Here is a 25,892-nt window from a genome sequence, read left to right as displayed (position 1 = left end):
CATAACTTGGGTTTTTAAAGCCAGAACTACACATCCATCTGACTGAAATATGAAATCTACAAATAAAAACTGTTTAGTGGGTTTGCATATAAACTGCATCCTCTGCATTGTTTAGCTTCATCATGAAAATTACTTTAATTTCAACGCTGGAATCAAAACAATCCAATCTTCTTAAAAGAAGCCTACTGTCTACTGTAAAGTAATAACATGTTTTTAGAGACTTCTAAGTGCATATCTTGGAATTTCTAACTTAAGTGCGTGGTTTGGAAAATACCAATCGTTGATCGTGAAAGGCTGGTTACATTTCACTATGACAGAGGCAAAAGTAAAGTACTTATGCTCTTATTTCCTCATGTAACCATTTCATCTAATGTAAAAAAAGCACATGAAATTTCTTGGAAATTCAAGAAAGAAAAGTTTATTATACTCACAATTCTTAGAGACAGGAGATATGGCAGCCCATACAGAGCCACGCATATTCATTGGAAAGACATTAGGGTGCTCAAGAGACAAAAAAGTGAAGCAAGGGGAAAGCATGAAGCTTTCGGCCAGAGCCTTTATTGGGGTTCCCCTGGGAAAGGCAAAATTTTTAAGATTTGAAAAAGTCATGAAAATATGTAAGATATATGTCTATTTTCCAGAAAGAGATTTTCATTGCATGTTGTATGAAAATAAATTTGAAAAATGTTAAGTATATATTCAGATAAAACAATAGAAATAAATATAAATAAAGACTTAGTCATGAGCTGAAAACAAACTGTGAAACAGTTTTACTAAGAAACATCAGAAGGGGAATGTGTGAGTTGAAAGTAAAAAGGGTGAAAATGAATCATAGTCATAACTAAAGTTATTTTACAAGTTTAATGATTAATGAATTATTTTAACCTATATTATACAGCATTATATCAAAGTCCTATGTTTTCTTTTTTGGCAATTGTAAAATTTTGTTTTAACTCAACTAAAAGAATATCATCTTATTAGCATAGGTAACTTCAGATACCATTTAATTGTTCCTTTTGCAACTTGCTGCAAGAAAATTTGTATAATGCATGAGTAAAACTAGCTCTTTAATCATTTTAAAATTGCGGTTTTTGGAAAAGTAAAAAACTCCAGTATTTATAGCTCTATGTTCTTAGCACATCAAAAATCTATTATAAGAAAAAGAAAGGTCACACTATTGTGTTCAGAACCAAAACTCTACATTAAGAAAAATATTACTGAGGGTTTAAGAAGACATATCGTTATCTAAAAATTAGCTATCTAAAATTAAATATCCTTTTGGTTAAAATAGTGACTTAATATTAACTCAAGTAAGAAAAGATGTGCATCTATTATGTATTTTCTATATATATTATTTTCATAACTAATTAAGCATATGTTTATATACCTTCCCTATTTAGTTATACTACTTAGCAAACTATAAGAAAATACATACATGTTAGGGGTGTGATAAAGCACAAAAGAGAGGACTTCTTCAAGTCAGTACATCCTTATACATAAACCTTGCCTTTCTACAAATGCTACCATCATTGGTAGGCTTTGAAAGACTAACCACGTGTATTTTGCAAATAAGAGATTACAATTAAACAACATGATTTAATACATCAAGAAGACGACCAAAGAAATTCTGCAATAAAGCCATTATATGGACAGTCCATTGTCATAAAGCAAGAACAAGCACAACATATATTCCAGGCAAACTATGTGTTGGCTAAACATGTGGTATCTATCAAAGGCAAGCTATATCTTTCTAGGCATAACTTTAATTTGCCAATGCATTATACAGTAGATTAAGCAGGCAAGCATTTTAGATAAGTAGAAAATAATTCAAGTGAGTATTAATTTTTAAAAATCAGATCTCCTCAATTTATAATGTTGATTGGCAATCCAGCATGTAGTCACAAAATCACTGTGTTAGAATTGCCTTTAAGATGTACATGCTCCCTTTATTGCTATGGTCTCTGCTAGAAAAAACCAAGGTACAGCTACTTAATTTTTAAAGGTACGTTAATCTGAAAGAAAATATATCCTCCAAAGAAATCTGAAGTGGCCTGGCTCTTACAGTAAAAGTGATCTAATTTCATTGTGTTTTATCCTTACATTTCATCATTATACTGTTTAAGGACATTACCCTACTATATTTACATACCTTGTAAACATATGTATTAAAGGTGGCAGGCTCAGAGCAAGTTTTACAGAAGGTTCTTGAATTTATTTGCTGGGTATTCCAAAAACATCTATAAATTTTAAGTTCTATTTTTTTTTTTAAAGAGGCTCTTAAAAATAACAGCATTTTGGAATCATATATTAAAGTAACTAATCAAGCAATTTCAGAAGTGAGGACTTAGTTTTCCCTTTCCTTAAGTAATGTAAAGATAAGTCAATAAATCAAAAACTCACTGGTTTATACGCTATAAACATGGTGGTACAACAAATTAAGTTAGACTTTATACATTATCTTAAAAATAAGTGAGAACTAAGATTAAAACACTTATTCATGTCCCAAAATATTTTTTAAAATCACTAACAATCACAGAACAAAAAAAGTCACCTACCACCTCAACAGATATGAGGCAAAAAAACTGACTTTAAAAATTCATTTATTACTCGACTTACCTAGAATTAGCTATGTATTCTGATAAGCAGTAATTTTAAAGACTCTGCAGTTAAAAGCATATTTTATCTGGAAATAGCTAGTAGCACAATGACAATTTAGCACACACTGCATTTATGTATTCTTCAGCTAACCTGGTCTCCATTCATTTCACACTTGTGGTATGTATTAGGAACAAAACTCAAATATTCCATTTTCTACACTGCTAATCACTGGTGCTAATGCAAGAATCTGAAAAGCACTGTAGATACCTCCAAGTCTCATCTTACCATGTATGAGCCACAGTGAAGCGACGACGCTGCCGAATGCTTTTATTCACCAGCAACTTTCTGAAAAAGCATGGTGAGTTCCTTGGTGAACTGCGTGGAGAAATTTTAGGAGATGTAGGTCTGTTTCCTGGCAATCTCGGAAGCTCAAGTTCTAAATGCATTTGCTCCTTGAAAGTCTTTATGCAAACCTCAGGTTCAGAAGCAGTAAGTTCCTTTGAAGAATCTTTTGCTGTCATGTCTTGTAAGGAGTGCTAGCTTTCACCATCCAAAACAAAAATCTCAAACATAGCAGAGATACTGCTGCAGGTTAGAAGACTGGTAAGTCTGCAAACTATTTCCAGTTTAATTTACGAAGCTGTGACTCCAATGTATGAGCGTCTTAGAGCAAGAGCAGCATACTCGAAGAATAGCAAGTCAGGCTGTCACAAGGAGCTTTATCAGGCTGGCTTTGCCTCTGAAAATGCGCCAAAGTGCTTCCAATGTCAGTAGCCTCCTTGTGGATGAGGTTTGTCTGCAAGCTACACACTGACACTCACTGAATTCATTCAGCTGAATATATCAACTCATGAAATATTCATAAGGGCTTTTGATAAATCCTTTACATGTATTTTTTTTAAAAAAATATCTTATCAAACAAGCTGCATTCACTAATGGATAGTAAGCAAAACCTAGTCACTTGTTTTGTTTGCACAAAGAGCAGACCCAGAATCCGTCCAGCATGTGTAATGTTTAAAGTCTTCATTCAGAATTATCTTGCTCTGTAATGCACACAACAGTAACTCCACCTACTAAACGCTATTGGCTCAGGATTATTTAAACAATTGCACTCTGTTTCCCCCTTAACAACACCCTTCATCGCTTTAGATTTCCACAAAATTTGTGAGGCTAACTGTCTTCATCACAGTAAAAACTGATTAAATCCGGAATTGTCAAAAAAAGCTAGCTAAAATAGCCTTCTGAATTCCATCTTTGAATGAAAGAGCTGATTTGCTGAAGTTTTTTTTTTCCCTCCCTTCTCCAGAAGATCCAAAACAGCATCAATATAAAAAATGTCAGTGAACAGGAAAACATTGGATTTGGTTCATTCCCCCAAGGAATTTAATGTCCAATATTTATTACAATAAACATTACCCCCATTCTTCTGTTTAAGCTTATTGTTCATGGGTTGCCAACAGCAGCCACTCTATGTTAGATGAACAGACACTTTGACAGCAAAGCTCACAAAACTGGAATGAAGGTAACAACCAGGAAAAATGAACACTCTCAGTTAAAGCGCAGAGTCCAAAGTCAAGCACTATGCTTGTGTTTGTGTGTGTGCAGGGAGGTGTACAAGATACTGTATGCTTGCATGTGGGCATATACATTTGAGAGTGCGTGTGCTCTTTGTTCACAAAGAATGCAAGTGAGACTTATGGGCAGAGGAGTCCAAAAAATGCCTCAAGTCCAAAAGTAGATCACTGTAACCTGACATCTAGATACATATTGGAATACAGCTTCTATACTTTAAAAGGCACATGGGGAAGTAGAAAGGAAATAGTGGTGCTTGAAGTTTCTTGAGGTTATGAAAAGTCTATACCGGCAATGATTGTCACAAGGGCCAGCTTGATCTCAAATAAGTTTGACAAAGCAGAACTAGGGCTCATCAGCAAGAGTGACAGAAAAGACATGATTCCCGGTGAGACTTCAGTGAAAAAGGGAGACACTGAATTCTCCCACTACGATGTGAAGACTTCTACCCTTATAAAATCATTTGGGCTGAGTGCAGTGGCTCATGCCTGTAATCCCAACACTTTGGGAGGCCACGGCAGGTGGATCAGTTGAGGCCAGGAGTTTGAGACTAGTCTGGCCAACATGGTGAAACCCTGTCTCTCCTAAAAAAAAAATACAAAAATTAGCCGGGTGCGATGGCACACACCTGTAATCTTAGTTACTCAGGAGGATGAGGCACAAGAATCACTTGAACCAAGCAGGCGGAGGTTGCAGTGAGCCAAGATCATGCCACTGCACTCCAGCCTTGGTGACAGAGTGAGTCTTTGTCTCAAAAAAAAAAAAAAAATCATTAATCTGTGTCAGATATTCTGGCTAAAATGTGCTAAATATCTAAAGGGCTAAATAAGAGCAGACTAACTCCTACGTGTAGGAACAAGTAAGACCCATGCCAGCCCTTGGGAAAGTGGTTCAAACACAATAGGAAGGGTTTAAATTACTAGTTTACAGGTACTCCTCTGGAAAGCACAACAACATTTCAATAATTAACTAAAATATATTATGAACAAAAACAAAGTCATGGAATTTTAGACTTGCACTGAATCCTAGTAATCACCTTGTTCAGCTCCTCATTCCAATGACAAGGTAACAGAGCTAGAGAATTTAAGCAACTTGCCTAAAGTCGTATTAGCTGCTGATACTAGAGCTAAAACTAAAACCCAGGTTTTTAAATTCCCAATGGAATGATCTTTAACTCAATTACAAAATTGTAATTTTCTTCAAGTTGGCTCTAATGCATTTTTTAATATCTAAAGATATTTTAACTGCCCTATTTGAGAAGACAAACTATTAGTAATGTCACAGGAGAAAATATGGCTATAAGCTACCTAATATTTGCTGAATTATGAAAACAAAGCTGGGACTTTCCTCCAGCAATAATATGATTTAAAACTGGGACATGAAAATATGTGATTTTTCCATTATTCATAGTGATTTATTAGCAAAAAGTAAAATAGCAATTTGAAGTTACAAAAAGATACTTCTCAGATTTACTTTTCAAAACTGCTAAAATACAGTAAGAATTTTAGGAATTTCTTTCTAAAAATATTACAACAAATTTCACAACCTAGATATAGCCGTATGTGAACTGTTGTTTATTTAGATAAAGAAATGTTGACATAAACTTACCTAAAGCAGTAGAATAGTGCAATTATAATTACTTTCCATTTCTTATTGCCAAATTATGTGCCATTGTGTGGCATTCTACATTACTTTTTTCACTTTAGCTATTATGACAGCCAAGTTCCCAAATAAAGAAATTTTGAGAATCATCGTAAGAAGTGAAGTTCACAAAAATATGCAAAGTCTGTTAATTCTACCTACTCTAGAAAAAAAAAAAAAGGAATACCAAAGAGAGCCAATTGAAATATAAAACTTAAAAGATAATCGGACTTTTTGAAAGTCTGAATTACTTATTTCTGAAAAAAAAAAAAAGTTTAAGGCAAATGCATGAAAGTTTGTTTTTAGAGCAAAACTGCCAAAAAAAAAAAAAAAAAAAAAAAAAAAAAAAAATTTATTTTATTTTAAAAAAAAAAAAAAAAAAAAAAAAAAAAAAAAAAAGGAGACGCTTTGCCAAATGTTGAAAACAAAGATGAGTCTACAAGGTAGGAAATAGGCAATGCTATCTAAGAAAAAGTAAATATAAGTACAGTTAAAACAAATCCTATGCTACATTTCAGCAAAGAATACTATTTGAGAGAGACAGCCAGGAGAACAGGAGAAAAAGCAAATAGAGTCTATGTGCCCTGTCAAGTGCCTAGGAAGAAACTAATGAATAAACTGAAAACCTTCCTGTTCATGTATAACCCTTAGCCCTTGGCACCTCAGAAGGAGAAATGAGTAATTCCCAATTAATTTATCAATGTACAGATACTTGGGAATTATTTGAGAATTCCAATTAAAGGTACGTCTCAGGTTTATTTATTTATTTTTTTATAACTCAATAACATTTTATTTTATTTTATTTTATTTATTTTTTAGACAGAGTCTTGCTGTGTCACCCAGGCTGGAGTGCATTGGCTCTGTCTAGGCTCACTGCAACCTCTGCCTCCGGGTTCAAGCAATTCTCCTACCTCCCGAGTAGCCGAGATTACAGGCGCCCGCCACGATGCCTGGCTAATTTTTTGTATTCTTAGTAGCGACAGGTTTCACGATGTTGGCCAGGCTGGTCTCAAACTCCTGGCCTCAAGTAATCCACCTGCCTCAGCCTCCCAAATTACTGAGAATACAGGCGTGAGCCACCGTGCCCACTCTGTCTCAGTTTCAAATGATGAAATTTCTGATATCCATATCCTGTCAAAGCAATAAGAATCAATAATTTATCATAATAAATATGATTAAAGGATTTGAATATAGTTATATAGTCAATAACAATTAAATAATATATTACTTATTATTATAAACATTGTGGAAAAAATTGAAACATTTTGATTTTCATTGAATTGAAAAGAAAGGTCAATTAATTACAGTCAAAAGTATTATAAATTTATAGTGACACTATGATAGCTTTGTTTTAAAATGTTTTTAAAACTCAAAATCCTTGCAATACAATTATTTTGGATGAAAATAATTACATTATTTTTATACTCAATATCCTTCAAAGTTTAAAAGTTGACCCGAAATAAATTTGCTATGAGTGACCACTTTTCAACCATTATCTGGCCAGGGCAATCAGGCAGGAGAAAGAAATAAAGGGTATTCAATTAGGAAAACAGGAAGACAAATGGTCCCTGTTTGCAGATGACATCATTGTATATTTAGAAAACCCCATCATCTCAGCCCCAAATCTCAAGCTGATAAGCAACTTCAGCAAAGTCTCAGGATACAAAATCAATGTGCAAAAATCACAAGCATTCTTTTACACCAATCACAGAGAGCAAAATCATGAGTGAAGTCACATTCACAACTGCTTCAAAGAGAATAAAATACCTAGAAATCCAACTTACAAGGGATGTGAAGGACCTCTTCAAGGAGAACTACAAACCACTGCTCAACAAAATAAAAGAGGACACAAACAAATGGAAGAACATTTCATGCTCATGGATAGGAAGAATCAATATGAAAATGGCCATACCGCCCAAGGTAATTTATAGATGCCATCACCATCAAGCTACCAATGACTTTCTTCACAGAATTGGAAAAACTACTTTAAAGTTCATATGGAACCAAAAAAGACCCACATTGCCAAGTCAATCCTAAACCAAAAGAACAAAGATGGAGCCATCATGTTACCTGACTTCACACTATACTACAAGGCTACAGTAACCAAAACAGCATGGTACTGGTACCAAAACAGAGATATAGACCAATGGAACTGAACAGAGCCCTCAGAAATAATACCACATATCTACAACCATCTGATCTTTGACAAACCTGACAAAAACAAGCAATGGGGAAAGGATTCCCTATTTAATAAATGGTGCTGGGAAAGATGGCTAGCCATATGTAGAAAGCTGAAACTGGATCCCTTCCTTACACCTTACACAAAAATTAATTCAAGATGGATTAAAGACTTAAATGTTAGACTTAAAACCATAAAAGCCCTAGAAGAAAATCTAGGCAATATCATTCAGGACACAGGCATGGGCAAGGACTTCATGTCTAAAACACCAAAAGCAATGGCATCAAAAGCCAAAATTGACTAATGGGATCTAATTAAACTAAAGAGCTTCTGCACATCAAAAGAAACTACCATCAGAGTGAACAGGCAACCTACAGAATGGGAGAAAAATTTTGCAATCTACTCATCCGACAAAGGGCTAACATCCAGAATCTACAAAGAACTCAAACAAATTTACAAGAAAAACAAACAACCCCATCAAAAAGTGTATGAAGGATATGAACAGACACTTCTCAAAAGAAGACATTTATGCAGCCAACAAACACATGAAAAAATGCTCATCATCACTTGCCATCAGAGAAATGCAAATCAAAACCACAATGAGATACCATCTCATACCAGTCAGAATGGCCATCATTAAAAAGTCAGGAAATAACAGGTTCTGGAGAGAATGTGGAGAAATAAGAACACTTTTACACTGTTGGTGGGACTGTAAACTAGTTCAACCATTGTGGAAGACAGTGTGACAATTCCTCAAAGATCTAGAACTAGAAATACCATTTGACCCAGCCATCCCATTACTGGGTATATACTCAAAGGATTATAAATCATGCGGCTATAAAGACACATGCACACATATGTTTATTGTGGTACTGTTCACAGTAGCAAAGACTTGGAACCAACCCAAATGTCCATTGATGATAGACTGGATTAAGAAAATGTGGCACATACACACCATGGAATACTATGCAGCCATAAAAAAGGATGAGCTCATGTCCTTTGTAGAGACATGGATGAAACTGGAAATCATCATTCTCAGCAAACTATCCTGAGGACAAAAAAACCAAACACCGCATGTTCTCACTCATAGGTGGGAACTGAACAATGAGAACACTTGGACACAGGAAGGGGAACATCACACACCAAAGCCTGTCATGGAGTGGGGGGAGGGGGGAGAGATAGCTTTAGGAGATATACCTAATGTAAATGACAAGTTAATAGGTGCAGCACACCAACATGGCACATGTGTACATATGTAACATAACTGCATGTTGTGCATATGTACCCTAGAACTTAAAGTATAATAAAAAATGAGGAAATCCTAAAAAAGTAAAATAAATTTAAAAATAAAACAAATGTATTTTAAATGCACAAAACTGCAGTTTGTATACAGTAATATTATACATAGCACAACATGGCACTCAAAATAACATGGTTCCCACTTACTGTAAATACAAAGCTGAATATTTGAGAAGACAATTAATTAAGAAGCTTTTTTTAAAAAGACAATTCAGAAGCTTTTTATAAAAAAGCTTTAAAAGAGAAACAGATTTAAGACTATCAATATTAACAAAGTTGAATTATTATTGATCACGTCTTTATTTATTTCACTAGCTGGTTCCTTTTTTCTAAAACAACACACAACTATTAGACTCTATTCAAGTAAAGCTATACCAGATCCCTTCCTTCAGTCAATGGCAAGGTAACAGAACACCAATGAACAACCATACCTCTTCCAACAGTGTATGCCATTATACAACAGTATATAACAGTAAATACACTGTTATATATAACTACAGCAACCCCCAAATTGCAACTTCTCTCAATTTTTCTATTTTGTTTCTAAAAACAAAGCTAGAGAATTATTCCAACATGATTGAAAAGAAGGTAATATTCAACTGAATGGAAATGGTTATCTAGCTATCTTATAAAATTAACTGGCAACTCTTTAAAAGAATTATAGAGATACAACTTACATTTTTTGGCATTTCTACTGAGAGCTATATATGGCAGTAAGCATTTCTAATGTATTATTTTATTTGATCCTCATAAATATATCAGACAAATACTGTTGAAATTCCCTGTTTGAAACATAAAATCCTTTCGGCCTGGGCTGAGTCTTGTTCAATACTATATTTCTGGAATTCGAGATAGATTATGGCACAGAGTAGACAGTCAATAAATATTTGTAGATTGAATGTGCATTGTTTGTACATTATTATACCCATTTTCAGATAAGAATATCAAGATGCAAGGCCGGGCACGGTGGCTCACACCTGTAATTCCAGCACTTTGGGAGGTCGATGAGGGCAGATCACCTGAGGTCGGGAGTTTGAGACCAGCCTGGCCAACATGGTGAAACCCCGTCTCTACTAAAAAATACAAAAATTAGCTGGGCATGGCAGCGCATGCCTGTAATCTCAGCTACCTGGGAGGCTGAGGCAGGAGAATTGCTGGAACCCAGGAGGCGGAGGTTGTGGTGAGCTGAGATCATGCCATTGCACTCCATTCCAGCCCAGGCACACAACAGCAAGACTCCATCTCAAAAAAAAAAAAAAAAAAAAAAAATCAAGAAATAAAATTGCATCGTTTTTAAACAGTTGATCCAATACTCAAAACCAGGTCTTTCCACTCTAACTATGGTGTCCATTTTATTATACTACACCAATGCTACCAAAGCTTTTTAAAACAGAGGATACCTTATGGGACAGAAGAGGGAATTCATGCTCCCAGCGTGATCCAGTCATATTGCTAGAAGTTCATCTTCACATATATGCAACATCCTTGAGTCTGAGGTTATCTAGCATGATATCTTTATAAGACGATGTGAATACCTCACTTTTATCCATTTGATGCTATTTAATTACTCATCTTTAGTAAAATGGTGCTTCAGAAAGATCAGTTTTAGCCTGTACTACCTGATAATGTCACCTGAATCCTATGTGGGAGGCTTGTATCCTAGATGCTTGAGTATAGTTTCATGTATCTTAGAGATGGTCCCATTCAAGAAAGAATTGCCCACTCAAAGCCCTCCAGTGACACCTCATCACCTTGAGTAAAAGTAAAGTCTACACAATGGCCTTGAGGTCCCTACATGAGGTTCCCCGATCCCCAACTGCAGTACCTCTCTTTCATCTTCTTCAACTCTCCCCCTAGTTCTTCTTCAGCCACACTGGCCTCCTTTTTGTTCATAGAAAATGTTGCTCAAGTTTCCTTTTTCCCAGTATATCTGCATGGTTTCTTCCCTCATCTCCTTCAGCATTTGCCCAAATATCGCTTGCTTGATGAAGTCCCCCATAATCACCCTGTTTAAACCTACTGACCTCCCCTATTCTACTTCATTTTCCTCCATAGTACTTGTCAGCATATAATATTAATTACTTGTTTATCATAGTCGATGTTACTTAATGACTTTGTTATCATCTGTTTACTCCTTCTGGAATTCAAGTTTCATAAGGAACAGGATTTTGTTCAGCCCTATAATCTCAGCTCCCCAAATTCTGTTTGCTACATAGTAGGTATTTAAACAAATATTCTTTGAATGAATAAATAACTGATTGCCTTGGTGCAGAATAAGACAAAGGAGGAGGCATCAAACAAAATGGAATAAACTATTTCTCTCAAATTAGAGTAAGAGCTATATAGGCATTAAGGAATAGCATTTTCAAGATGTTGTATATGTATTATTTTATGCAATTCTCACTGTCTGAAGTGTTCTTTCTCTATTATCTTTGTCAAGCATGTCATGTCTCATCCATTAAGGCTAAATTCAAAGGAAAACTCTTCAGTAAATTTTTTCTCAACTTCCATAGGAAGAGTCAGCTGTTTCATCCATCTGTACTCCACCAGCATTGGCTGTCTCTCTCAGAATATTTTGTGATATGTTATGGTACTTTTTTTCATTTGTCTCCTGGCCTAATCTATGAGCTCTCCAAGGACATAAACTATTGTATTCACCTTTGTATCTTCAGAAGCTGGCATTATCTGTTCGGATTTACTAATATTTAGCAGTTAAATGTGTGAATGAAAATAAATTTGGCACCTCAAATCATGCCCTGCTATTAGCCCTGGATTTTTCTTACTGTCTTGAAAGCGATTACAGCCAATATCCTTTTTATACTTGAGCTTACAGAGGATTCCAAATGGAAACTTCTTAAATCACAGCAGTTTATCTATGTTTACCATTTTAGCTAACATTTCTTTGTTCTTTTAATAATAATAATAATTATTATTATTCACATTCTTGCTGCAGTGCAAAAGCAGAATACCAGTGTGTTACAATGTCTATTCATTAGGTGGCAGACTGGTAGGAAAAACTTGCCAGGCTTTCTCCTCACAGTGCTTTCTGGTTTTGGCAGAGTAATTAGGTGCTTCTTTCATGAGGCACATTCTGAGAAGGCAGATTACATAGAATAAAAATACTAAGGGAGTTCCTGTCTTTCTTCCCTAGGTCATCATTAAATCAAGATATATTAGAAAGGATGAGTCAGATACCTAAATGCAAGCAGAAGCTATTCCCGTGGTAGGTGTTACAAAAACCACACTAAAAGAGGGTACTCCAGTTCCCAAAGATAATATTAACCTGTCAGCAAATTGTCTAAAAGGGTGATTTCAAATGAATAAAATATTAGGGACATAGCTATTGGAAACAAAGTTATATTTGGGAAAACCTCTTTCTCTAAAATAAGCTTTTCTCTTTTCATTATTTCCTACTTTGTCAGTAGTCTCGTCGGAAATAGATGAGAAAAAAATATAGTATTAATCTATATTGTAAAATTTTAAATGTAAATCATTGCCTACATAAGTCCAGTTAACTGTGATACTACAGAGATCACAGAGTATAGCATACATTAATATTAAATCAGATCCACTTCATTGCTCTTAAAAAAAAGAACAATATGCAGAGATCCATTACATGTTTAAGTGGACATTTGCAAGCTATTTCACAGAAACAATATTTTCATAAATTAATATTTTACTACTATGAGCCTTACAAGGGCACGTAATACATATCTATGTAGAAAATGCTTCAAAAATAGTAGGTTAGATCAAGATCAGCTCACTTAATTTCAAGATTTATTTATTTACTACATAGTCTGTTTATTTTAAATCTGTTCATATTGGAATTTTTAAAAATTTCAGTAGCAGTGGCCAGGTGTGGTGGCTCAAGCCTGTAATCCCAGTACTTTGGGAGGCCGAGGCAGGAGGATCACGAGGTCAGGAGATCGATACCATCCTGGCTAACACGGTGAAACCCTGTCTCTACTAAAAATACACAAAAAATTAGCCGGGCGTGGTGGCGGGTGCCTGTAGTCCCAGCTACTCGAGAGGCTGAGTCAGGAGAATGGCCTAAACCCGGGAGGCGGGGCTTGCAGTGAGCCGAGATCGTGCCACTGCACTCCAGCCTGGGCAACAGGGCAAGACTCCATCTCAAAAAAAAAAAAAAAAAAAAAAAAATCAGTAGCATTAATGATGATGGCTCCTTAGTTTATAATCAAGAAAATAGAATTTTATTTGTCAAGACTTGCTATAAAATCCTAGAATTTAAATTTAAATTTAGAGTAACTCAAATTTACTTCAATATAAATATTTCATATTATCAAAACACTGCAATATTACATATGTAAAATCAAAGGCTTGAGACATTTGATATGTAAGTATGCTGAGAGTTTTAGAAAAGACATTTAAAGATTATATATATATATAATTATATATTTTTGAGATGGAATCTCACTCTGTCACCCAGGCTGGAAGTGCAGTGGCACCATCTCAGCTCACTGCAACCTCCACCTCTCGGGTTTAAGCAATTATCCTGCCTCAGCCTTCTGAAGAGCTGGGACTACATGCGCCCGCCACCACACCTGGCTAATTTTTGTATTTTTAGTAGAGATGGGTTTTCGCCATGTTGGTCACGCTGTTCTTGAAAAAGAACATATATTTTTTGAAAGCTTCCCTTGTTACTATTTTCGTCTCTTTTGTAAAGTAAAATTTTTAATTTATCATGAAATAAAATTCACCTTTTTTGGTATACTGTTCTATGAAAGTTGACACACATATATATTCTTGCAATTCCCACCAGGTTCAGGATATAGAATAGTTCTGTCACCCTCAGTAAACTTTCTGTGCTACACCTTTATAGTTACATCCTTCCTGCCACCGCTAATCCCTGGCAACCTGTGATCTACTCTCCATCACTGATTTATCTTTTCAATCATATCATATAAATGGAATCATATAGTGTTTAACCTGTTGAGATCAAGTTTTTACTGAGCACAATGTCTTTGAAGTTTAGCCAAGATGTTATATTTATTAATAGTTCATTCATTTTTATTGCCAAATGGCATTCCATTTTAAGTCTCTACCAGTTTGTTTATTCATTTACCCACTGAAGGACAATTGGGCTGTTTCTAGTTTTGAGCTCAATTATAAATAGAGCTTCTGTAAACATCCGTGTACAGGTTTTTGTGTGAATACAATATGTCATTCCTCTATGGTAAATACCCAAGAGTAGGATTCCTGGGTCATATGTAGCCCTGCAAAGATATATTTTGTAGTACTTTTCTCTTCCATCCTAAATAACTATACACCTTCAACTATCCTTATACAATACAGATTAGATGCTTTTTAATAACACAGTCTGAACTTCTGACATACACAATAGTATATTACGTTATTAGGGCTTCCATAACAAAGTGCAAATGAGTGGGTGACTTAAACAATAAAAATGCATTGTCTCACTGTTCTGGAGGCTAGACTTCCAAAACCAAGGTGTCAGCAGAATCGGCTCCTCTGAGGGTTGTGAGGGAAGAATCTGTTGCAGGCCTTTCTCCTTGGCTTATAGATGGCTGCCTTCTCCCTATGACTCTTCACATGGCTTTCCCTTTATGCTGTCTCAATGTCACAATTACCCTTTTTAATAAAGATACCAGTCATATTGGATTAGAACCCACCTTAATGACCTTATTTTAACTTTATAATCTCTGTAAAGATCTTTTCTCCAAAAGAGGTCACTTTCTGAGGTACTGGGGGTTAGAATTTCAACATATGATTTAGGGAGGACACAAATCCATAAACATCCATCTTCTGACCCCAAAAATTCATGTCCTTGTCTGTCATATGCAAAATACATTCGCTCCATCACAACACCTCCAAAAGTCTTAACTGTTCCAGCATCAACTCTGAGTCTCAAATCTCATTTAAATCATCCAAAACGATTATGGGTGAAACTTGAAGTATGATTCATCCTGAGGCAAAGTTCTTCTCCATCTGGAAACCTATAAATCCAGACAATGAGTTATCTGATTTGAAAATACAATGGTGGGACAGGCACAGGACAAACATTCCTATTCCAAAAGGAAGAAATAGATCATAGGTCCAAAACCTAGCAGGAAAAATTCCAATAGATATTGAGACTTGAGAATAAACCTGTTTGGCTCAGTGTTCTGTCCTTTGGGCCCATAAATGTGGTGGAACCAGTTTTCTAGGACCTGAGCATCAGTGACTAGACTTGCCCTCTGAAACCAAGGAGGTGGTCCTATTTTCTGGAGCCAATGAGGAAATGGCCCCAATGTTGCCAGGCTTGTGCTCTCTGGACCAATGATGACAGAAGCAGCTCTGCTGACCTCTAAACTACCTTCCGGATCATTCTTCTCTTTTCTTAAAAACTATCTGCATTATCAACCAGCCAGATAGTTCAAGCAACCCATTTCCTGCTTGTAGAATCCCAGAAGTCTGACCATTTTCCTTCACTTCATCCCAGTTCTGTCACCTTCAGTCAGAGTCTGTAGTGTTTCTGCTGATACAAAACTCTCAAAAATCTTGTTGGCCTCTTGTGCAATTCATAGGGTTCCAAGCCACCAGACAAGGGGGTCTTTCACAGATCTTTCCTGGATGACCACATATCTATTCCTGGCTTTTGCTGAGATGACACTTTTGATGCTCTCTCAGTCACACTTTTGATGCTCTCTCCAGAACAAGTTTTCTCATTTTTTGCAATGTAGATAGGCTGAGAATTTTTCCAGTCTTCACATTCTGGTTATTTTTTGCTTAACAACTCCTTCTTCAATTTAATCTCTCCCTTCACAGTTTACTATAAACAGCAAGGAGAACCAGGATGTGCTTGTGACCCTTTGCTTAGAAAGCTCCTCAGCTAAATATCCAAGTTCATCATCTATAAGTTCTATTTTCCACAAAGAAACTAGAACACAAGTAGACCACGTTCTTTTCTATTTTGTAATAAGGATTACCGTTCCTCCAGTTTCCAAGAAGATGTTCTTATTTCTGTCCGAAACTTCATCAGAAACATCTTTAACATTCATAAGTCTACCAATAGTCTCCTGGAGGCAATCTAGACCTTTCCTACTAAGCACCTCAAATCTCTTCCAGTCTCTGCCAACCAAATTCCAAAGCCACTTCCACATTTTAAAGTATTTGTTACAGCACTACCTTAGTACTTCCTGGTATTACCACAGACTGGGTGGCTTAATCAACAGAAATTTATTGTCTCACAGCTCTGGGAGCTAGATGTCCAAAAATGAAGCTGAGTTGGTTCTTTCTAACGGCTATGAGAAAAGAATCAGTTCCAGGCCTTTCTCAGGGGCGAAGACAGAAAGAAAAAGAACCACTGGAACTAAGATATAATAACCATTTTTTATTGAGAGTTTGCTATGTACTAGTTAATTTTATATACATTATTATCACATTATCACATTTAACCTTATAATACCCCCTTTGAACTATATAATCTACACTTTACGGATAAAGAAATTGAATTACAGAAACATTAGATGAATTACCCAAAGTCAACCAGTTGGTAAGTATTGGAACCCAAAGACATCTGACTTCAAAACTTATGCTTTAATCCACCATACTTTATTGCAAAAAAAAAAAGAAAAAGAAACTTATGAATATGCCATATTTCTATATACATAAATATAAAACACTGTATTAAAAACCTATGAAATCCAATTATATTATATCTTGAAACCAGAATTGTTTCTCTATAATTTCTTATTTCAGGACAACACAAAGCAATTTGAATAAGCAACAAAAATTAACAAACTTTTATTAATGAGTAATTTTAAAAAATAATTTTGCCTGAATGCACTCTTATCAATCTTAAGCCAGTTTTAGAAGAAAGTATATTGGTTTAATGTACCTTGGCATGTTCATTCATTTGCAACTCAAAATTTATTTGTCTTTCATGTTGAAAAGAATTTATTTGTCTCTCGTGTGTTAAAATCTAGAAACTTTTCTTATGTACCTCCTTTTCTTTACCATAAATATTATAGATAGAAATATAATCTTAGGATTCTATTTCCAGATTTTTTACCTTCTAATGACACACCTGAGATTGATATTTTGGGGCCTCCCAGGTCAGATACTTAATTCTCATGGCTATTACTGCTACAGATAGTGCTTTGGTGTGAAATCTGGACTGATTTTACATGCCTGAGATTTAAAACTATCAAATTTGTGCTATATTATCTATAGCCAATAACTTTATTCTATTTTATTTTTGGTAATTTAGAAAATTTAGAGGCAAGAGACCAAATTCTTAATGATATTGTGTTTTTAAATCTTTTTAAATTTTTCTAATTTTTCTGAAAGTAACTGTGCTTTTAGAAGATACTATAACATACCCCTTCACACCAATCACCAAAGTAACATGTAGGAATTGTTGAAGTCCTCCTTTCTATCTGTGTCTAGCATCATTTCTGGGTTCAGTTTTCTGGATTTCCTGACACATATTGGGATTTGGTTGGTACAGTATCTATTAAAATAAATGGGCACTGCTTGCCACACACCGAAGCCAAGGAAAATTTTATCTTCATCCAAATACGAACAAACTCAAAGTAAAGCATATTGAGAACACAAATGAGAATCAAATGAAAAGAAAAGAAACACTAACACCCCCTTTTTATAACAAGTGATTTATATTCTAAAGTCACAGCCTATGATTACAGTTGTAGATTCCATCAGGTTTTTTTATAGCTAAGAAAATGTGCTTCTTAAGGCAGAGATCCAAATTTCTGAATCGTGACAGCAACAGCTGAAGACTAAAGATAGACAGTCAAAACACCATTTTCTGTACATTTTCAGTTGTTAAAAAAGCAGTTACAGTACATTATGTATAAAACATATTGTTTTAACCCTGTGATGGCTCTACTGTGGAAAAATTTATGACAGAAAATATTATTTTATACCTTCATTATATACACATATTTTTTAAAGTGGTGATGGCTTTTTGTGCTTAATGTCATATTTTCAAATGTATTTTATATAGATGTGTATAGTCATTATCAACAAAATATTCTTATTTCAAACAAACGTTGAATTCATATGTGGCCCCTGTCTCATGGTGACTCACACTCATTCCTCAGGATCTGTTTGCTTTTACCTCTTTCTGGAAAGCTCTTTCTCTAGATCTTTCTATGGTTCCCTCCCTCATTTCCTTCAGGTATCTGTTCATATGTCTTCTCAGAAAGTCTGTCCCTAATGACCCGATGTAAAACAACAGCCCTGCCTTTCCTCTTACCTTCCTCAGTTTTAATCTCCTAACAGCTTCTGTCACTCACTGTCTACCATTGTTATTACCTGACACCTCAACTAGAATAAAACCCCCGAAACAACAGAGACCTTTAGTGTTTCATTTACCTCGGTGACTCCAGCACCTAAAGCAGTGCCTGGCACAGAGCTGATGTTCAATAAATGCCTGCTTAATCAATAAAGGCCACTTAGTTAAACTGCAAGAGCTTTCACTCAAGGGTCCCATTAAGAGCTGTCTGCTTCATCCTCAGTCACTTCAACCAAGTCCTTAAGCAAATTCATTTTTTCAGCCACTGAGAAGAGGTGTGAAAAAACATGTGGAATGATAGACAACAGGCAAGGTTAAACCTTGCCTTGAATTTGCCACTGTTGATGGCCTTTTAGCCAACACTGCTGGGGTACCACTGAAAGCCTGACCTTCCATAAGCAGAAAAATATTGCAATTCTTTATTCCTTAGTGGGAACACATTTCACTAGACAGAAGGCAAAGCAGACATGAACTTGTGACCTTCCCAGTGGAGTAGCTGCACCACCACCCAGCAGGATTCGCTCTTTCAGATAACACAATGGTAACACTGTGTACCGAGGAATGATTCACAGGAGAAACAGGAGCTCTGCCAAAGGCAGGAAGGCAATCTGTACAGAATGCTATATGCTGAGAGAGCTTTCTTGTCATTACTAAATGAGAAGCAAGCAGCTTGGGGGATGGTAACTGCCTAACTGACGTTATATATCCCTTAGAAAGAAGACCCAGAATGTGAATCACATCTTTTTTTATGGAATGGGGGTTCCAATATGGAACTTCATTTTAGTAAAGTAATCAAGATGTTCTTTGAAGTTGATTTTCACAGTTTTTCAAAGCTCAATAAATACTGAAGAAAGATGAAGATGATGGATGATGATGATAGTAAAAATTAAGCAAACATTTCAAATACAAATGAGTTGGATGGCCAAAAATATTTGTTAAAGCAGTAATAATTATGGGGGTTTTGAAGAATACCTGTTAAAATCCCAGATATATAAAAAAGGAATGAGATGCTAAGGTGAGAGACCTGTAAATCTGCATAAAATTCTAAATGATTCACTATTCAAAACATTGAACTTGTTGTCAAGGAGATTTATGGTAAGCATAGTAATTCTCTTTTCAATTCTAAGCTATCATTTATACTGTCCAAAAACACTACATTATAATTAAGAACAATTTTGCCATAGATAACATTATATTTCCTAAACAGTACTCTTGATATTTTTATTACGATTACTAAGCACAAAAATACAGTAATCTATAAAGAATCTGCATGCGAAAATACTTGTGGAAACAAATTAAACCCCTGGTAAATTGAAGAGCAATCATAGAGGAGAATGACCTAAGCGAGTGAATTATTTATCAGGAATCTGTGTTTTGAGATCAAACCTAAGCCAGGTTCTTCATCATCCTTGAGAAATTCCTTCAGGTTTTCTGTTTCTTAGTGCCTTGTCCATAGATGTAAATGTTCGGACCAAGTATTCTTTAGGGAAATTCATGTGAATTAATACATGAAAATTTAAAATTAAGTGGTAGTGCACCCAGAGCAGTGTCTCACACCGGTAATCCCAGCACTTTAGGAGGCCAAGGTGGGTGGATCACCTGAGGTCAGGAGTTCAAGACCAGCCTGACGAACATGGTGAAACCCCATCTCTACTAAAAATACAAAAATTATCCAGGTGTGCTGGTGGGTGCCTGTAATCCCAATTACTCTGGAGGCTGAGGCAGGAGAATCGCTTTAACCCAGGAAGTGGAGGTTGCAGTGAGCCGATATCATGCCATTGCACTCCAGCCTGGGGAGCAACAGCAAAATTCCATCTCAAAAAAAAATAAATTAATTAAAAAATAAATTAAAATTAAATGGTTCTGCATTTACAATACAATCTGGCACAAATATTTGAATAGTACACTCCTTTGCACATGTAAAATGTGCTCTAAGTATTATCACATTCATTTAAAAATATTACCTGTAAAGAGGGAAATCCAAGCCTAATGTGGCTGCACAGCTTTTATACACAGTTACCTGCTGGATTACCATTTGGGCACTTTTCCACACTCAAAGTAAAAAAGTAAAACTTTTTCCTTAGGGGCTAAAGCAAGCTTTTCAGAGCAAAGAGCAAATATGGTATGCTGTATAGAATAACACAAAGCGAGTTTCTGAAGATTAGAATATGTAACAACAGTTCATGGAAGAAAGAACAAGAACTATACATCACCATCTCCATTTCCCTATGGTATATAGAACAATGCTAGATCTGATTTTTTTATTACAACATGCACCAAGTACAAAAAGGGGAATGAACATTCACTGAGGGGCCATTATTGCTAAATACTTGAAATATTTCTCAGGTAATGCTTCAAGTAATTCCATGATACAGGCTTTATTAATGGGAAAACTTCATTGAGAACAATTGAGGCTCAAGAATCTAGTAATGATGCTCTTAATGCTTTTCTCTCTGTAAGTCTACGTTCTTTTCATTATGTCAGTAGTTCTCCAAATGTGGCTCCATGATCGGCACCAAAAGCATCGCTTGAGTTTATATCTCTTGAAAGCTTTCTAAACCTGTTTTAAAATATTGCCACCTACTGAATCAGAAACTCTGGGGAGTGGGACGCAGAAATCTCTTAACAAGTCTTCAGGTGAATCTGATGCACACCAATATTTGTGAACCACTGAATTCTGCCATGTTTTCAGAGTTGATAATCAAGGAATTTTAGCATATAATGAGACCAGAAGAAAAAGCCAGAATTATAACTAGTAGATAAAGTTTCCTAAAGATAGATTTACAGGTTACAAGGTAGCTTCAGTTAACATAGTGAGTGTGAACTTTCTCAAACTCAGAAATGCTTATGATGGGATGAAAATTAGATGCTATCACATGTGTCAAGTCAAATTAGTTGGCTGTGACTACCTGAAACACTCTATTAGTTCATTCTCACACTGCTATAAAGAACTACCTGAGACTGAGTAATTTATGAAGAAAAGAGGTTTAATTGACTCACAGTTCTGCAGGCTGTACAAGACGCATTGCTAAGAGGCCTCAGGAAACTTGCAATCATGATGGAAGGTAAATGGGAAGCAAGCACATCTTACCATAGCTGGGCAGGAGACAGAGAGAGATAAGCAGGAAGTGCCATACACATTTAAACCATCAGATCTTATGAGAACTCACTCACTAGCACAAGAACACCAAGGGGAAATCTGACCCCATAATCTAATCACCTCCCACCAGGCCCCATCTCCAATTTGACATGAGATTTGGTTGGGGACACAAATCCAAGCCATATCATTCCATCCCTGGACCCTCCCAAATCTCATGACCTTCTCACATTTTAAAACAAATCATGCCTTTCCAACAGTCCCATGGAGTCTTAACTCATTCCAGCATTAACTCAAAAGTCCACGCCCAAAGTCTAATCTGAGACAAGCCAAGTCCCTTCTGCCTATAAGCCTGTAAAATCAAACACAAGTTAGTTGCTTCCAAAATAAAATGAAGGTACAGGAATTGTGTAAATGCTTCCATTCCAACAGGAAGAAAGCAGCCAAACCAAAGGGACTACAGGCACTGTGCACGTCTGAAATCCAGCAGGGTGGTCATTAAATCTTAAAGCTGCAAAATAATATTCGTAGACTCCATGTCTCACATCCAGGGCATGCTGATTCAAGGGGTGGGCTCCCAAGGCCTTGGGCAGCTCTGCCACTGTGGCTCTACCAGGTACAGCCCCTACATTTGCTTTCATACTCTGGCATTGAGCACCTGAGGCTTTTCCAGTCACATGGTGCAAGCTGTCGATGGATCTACCATTCTGGGGTCTGGAGGCCAGTGGCCCTCTCCTCACAGCTCCACTAGGCAGTGTATCAGTGGGGACTCTGTGTGGGGGCTTCGACCCCACAGTTCCCCTCCACACTGCCCTAGTAGAGGTTCTCCAGGAGGGCTCCACCTGTGCAGCAGACTTCTACATTGACATTCAGGTGTTTTCATACATCCTCTGAAATCTAGGTGGAGGTTTCCAATCCTCAACTCTTCTCTTCTGTGCACCTGCAAGTCCAACACCAGATGGAAGCCGCCAAGGCATGGGGCTTACACCCCCTGAAGCAATGACCTGAGCTGTACCTTGGCTCTTTTTAGCCACACCTGGAGCTGGAGTGTCTGGCATGCAGGGTGCCTTGTTCCAAGGATACAAAAAGCAGCGGGGCCTTGGGCCAGGTCCACAAAACCATTTTTCCCTCCTACACCTCTGGGCCTGTAATGGGAGCTGCAGTGAAGGTCTCTGAAATGCCCTGGAAACATTTTCCCCATTGCCTTGGCTATTAACATTCAGTTCCTCTTTCCTTATGCAAATTTCTGCAGTAGGCTTGAATTTCTCCCCAGAAAATGGGTTTTTCTTTTCTAGTACGTGGCCAGGCTGCAAATTTTCCAAACTTTTACACTCTACTTCCCTTTTAAATATAAATTCCAGTTTCAGATAATCTCTTTGTCCATGCATATGAGTGTACACTTTTAGAAACAGCCAGGTTATATCCTGATTGCTTTGCTGCTTAGAAATTTCTTCTGCCAGACACCCTAAATCACCTCTCAAGTGCAAAGTTTCACAGATCTCTAGGGCAGGTGCAATTTGCCAACAGTGTCTTTGCTAAAACATAGCAAGAGTCAACTTTACTCCAGTTCCCAATAAGTTTCTCATTTCCATCTAAGATCACCTCAGCCTGGACTTCATTGTCCATATCACTAACAGCATTTTGGTCACAACCATTCAACAAGTCTCTAGGAAGTTCAACTCTTTCCCACATCTTCCTGTCTTCTTCTGAGTCCTCTAAACTGTTCCAACCTTTGAGCATTACCCAGTTACAAAAGTTGTTTCCACATTTTCAGCTATCTTTATAAGAGTGCCCCACTCTCCCAGTATCAAATTTCTGTATTAGTCTGTTCTCATGCTGCCATAAACAACTACTTGAGACAGGGTAATTTATGAAGAAAAGAGGTATAATTGACTGACAGTTCACAGGATGTACAGGAAGCATGGCTAGGAGGCCTCAGGAAACTCACAGTCATAATGGAAGGTGAAAGGAAAGCAAGCACATCATGCTATGGTGAAGCAGAAGAGAAGGAGAGCAAGGGGGAAGTGCCACACACTTTAAACCATCAGATCTTGTGAGAACTCACTCACTATCACATGATCATCAAGGGGAATTCCACCCCCATTATTCATTCAGCTCCCACCAGATCCCTCCTCCAATTCAATATGAGATTTGGGAAGGGACACAAATCTAAACCATATCACACTGACATGAGAAGGTTTGTGAGACTGCAATGAATAGAAAAAAGATGCCATGATTAATAGGCAATGTCTGCCATGACCCAGGGAGAAGGGAATGGCAACACTCAAGCATTGTAGACTGATCAACTATGAGCACCTATAGTTATTTTAATATCTGAATATTTCCTATATAATGAGCCAACTTAAAAATGCAGCTTTAGCAATCAGTAGCTTATTAGAAATAACAGTGAAACCTTAATATAGAATAAGGTTGAAACAATCCATGATAATTACAAATAGTCTACTTATTGTCATTGATCACATCATAATTATTGACAATGGTTTTCAAGAACATTTTTTATTTATTAAAAGTATTCTACTATGGCTACATGTAAGGAGGAAATCTCTAAGTAGAAATTGGAAAAGAGGGCAACCATGATCTAGAATTTCCATCTTGGTGACATAAAAATTATTCCAGCCGGGTGCGGTGGCTCACGCCTGTAATCCCTGCACTTTGGGAGGCCGAGGCGGGCGGATCACGAGGTCAGGAGATCGAGACCATCCTGGCTAACACGGTGAAACCCCGTCTCTACTAAAATACAAAAAATTAGCCGGGCGCGGTGGCGGGCGCCTGTAGTCCCAGCTACTCGGGAGGCTGAGGCAGGAGAATGGCACGAACCCGAGAGGCGGAGCTTGCAGTGAGCCAAGATGGTGCCACTGCACTCCAGCCTGGGCGACAGAGTGAAGACTCCGCCTCAAAAAAAAAATAAAAAAATAAAAAAAATAAATAAAAATAAAAATAAAAAATTATTCCAGGCCAGGCATAGTGGCTCACACCTGTAATTCCAGCACTTTGGGAAGCGGAGGCAGGCAGATCACCTGAGGTCAGAAGCTCAAGACCAGCCTGGTCAACATGGCAAAAGCCCATCTCTACTAAAAATAAAAAAATTAGCTGGGTGTGGTGGCATGCACTTGTAGTCCCAGCTACTCAGGAGGCTGAGGCAGGGGAATTGTTTGAACCCAGGACGTGGAGGTTGCAGTGAGCCAGCCTCGTGCCATTGCTTTCCAGCTTGGGCGACAGAGCAAGACTGTCTCAAGAGAAAAACAAACAAACAAACAAAAAAACCCGGTGCTACATTTATGTCCTATAATGGTTTCGCATTATTTTGTATGCTTTAGGTTGGAATTCTTTAAGATTTATTGGATGAATGAATGTGTCTATCCCTCCGATTAAACTGTATCAAAGTCCTTTAAAGAGAGAGATCTTGTATTGTTCCTCTTAGTGTTTTTCCCACAATACCTTCATGCAGTCTTCTGATCATAATAGCACTGGAATATTTGTTAAACATAAATTAGTAGCAAAAGGATAATAACTACCAATTCCTAGATGTCTATTGTGTCCAAGTTTGCAAATACAGTAACAAAGAAACTCTTGTTCTGAGATTCAAAGCTGAAAAATAGTAAGTACTAAAGTTTTATTCAAACCCAGCTGTCTCACTCTAAAGATCTTTCTCCAACAAAATTGTCTTTTCTAAAAATCAGTTATGCTATAATATACAGTATATATTATTGTATACATAAAATTATAAAGATACGTATGTATTTTATATGTAAATATAAACATAGTCACTGAGTTTGAGTACCTACATCAGTAAACTTACATTCATTCATAATTATCTGTGGATTGAAGCAATTCTGTCACTCATTTAATTTCAGTTTCATTCTATGGAAATGGGACCACTTTAAGGAATAATTCTGTGTGTCTTCCCAATCAGTGGAAATAAGGGCTTGGTTCTGGACCTGATTTTTTTTCTAATATTGTCGATTAACTAATGCTCAAAGCTGGCTAGCGCTGGGTTTTTCTGATACAAACAGAAGGGATAGATTTGTAGCCAACGGAACACTTTGCTCCAAGAACTTTACCTAAATGCAATCAAAAAACATTCAAGACAAATTATTCACCAGTCTAGAATTTTCTCTGGCAACAATTTGTCATGTTCAACTCTATGCATGGCCCAGTGTAGCATTCAACAAATATTTGGTTCCAAAGAAATAAAAAACAAGAGAGTA

The 25,892-nt window shown here is 36.6% G+C and overlaps 1 protein-coding gene across 5 annotated transcripts in view; it reads right to left on the bottom strand.

Annotated features, from left to right (window-relative positions):
- PDE4B (phosphodiesterase 4B) overlaps nucleotides 1–25,892 on the bottom strand; it is a 586,012-nt gene that overhangs the window by 367,120 nt on the left and 193,000 nt on the right. Inside the window, exon 1 of one of the 5 annotated variants that reach the window (XM_025388155.1) lies at nucleotides 2,884–3,977. The exons of the other annotated variants lie outside the window; for them this stretch is intronic. Within the exon in view, the coding sequence (XP_025243940.1) occupies nucleotides 2,884–3,119 (236 nt within the window). The 5' untranslated portion in view covers nucleotides 3,120–3,977. Of the gene's footprint in view, nucleotides 1–2,883; nucleotides 3,978–25,892 lie in introns of those variants that run through there. 5 annotated transcript variants of the gene reach the window in all.

This window comes from Theropithecus gelada, chromosome 1, assembly GCF_003255815.1.
Source record: "Theropithecus gelada isolate Dixy chromosome 1, Tgel_1.0, whole genome shotgun sequence".
NCBI lineage: Eukaryota > Metazoa > Chordata > Mammalia > Primates > Cercopithecidae > Theropithecus > Theropithecus gelada.
This window is presented reverse-complemented; position numbering and strand designations above follow the sequence as displayed.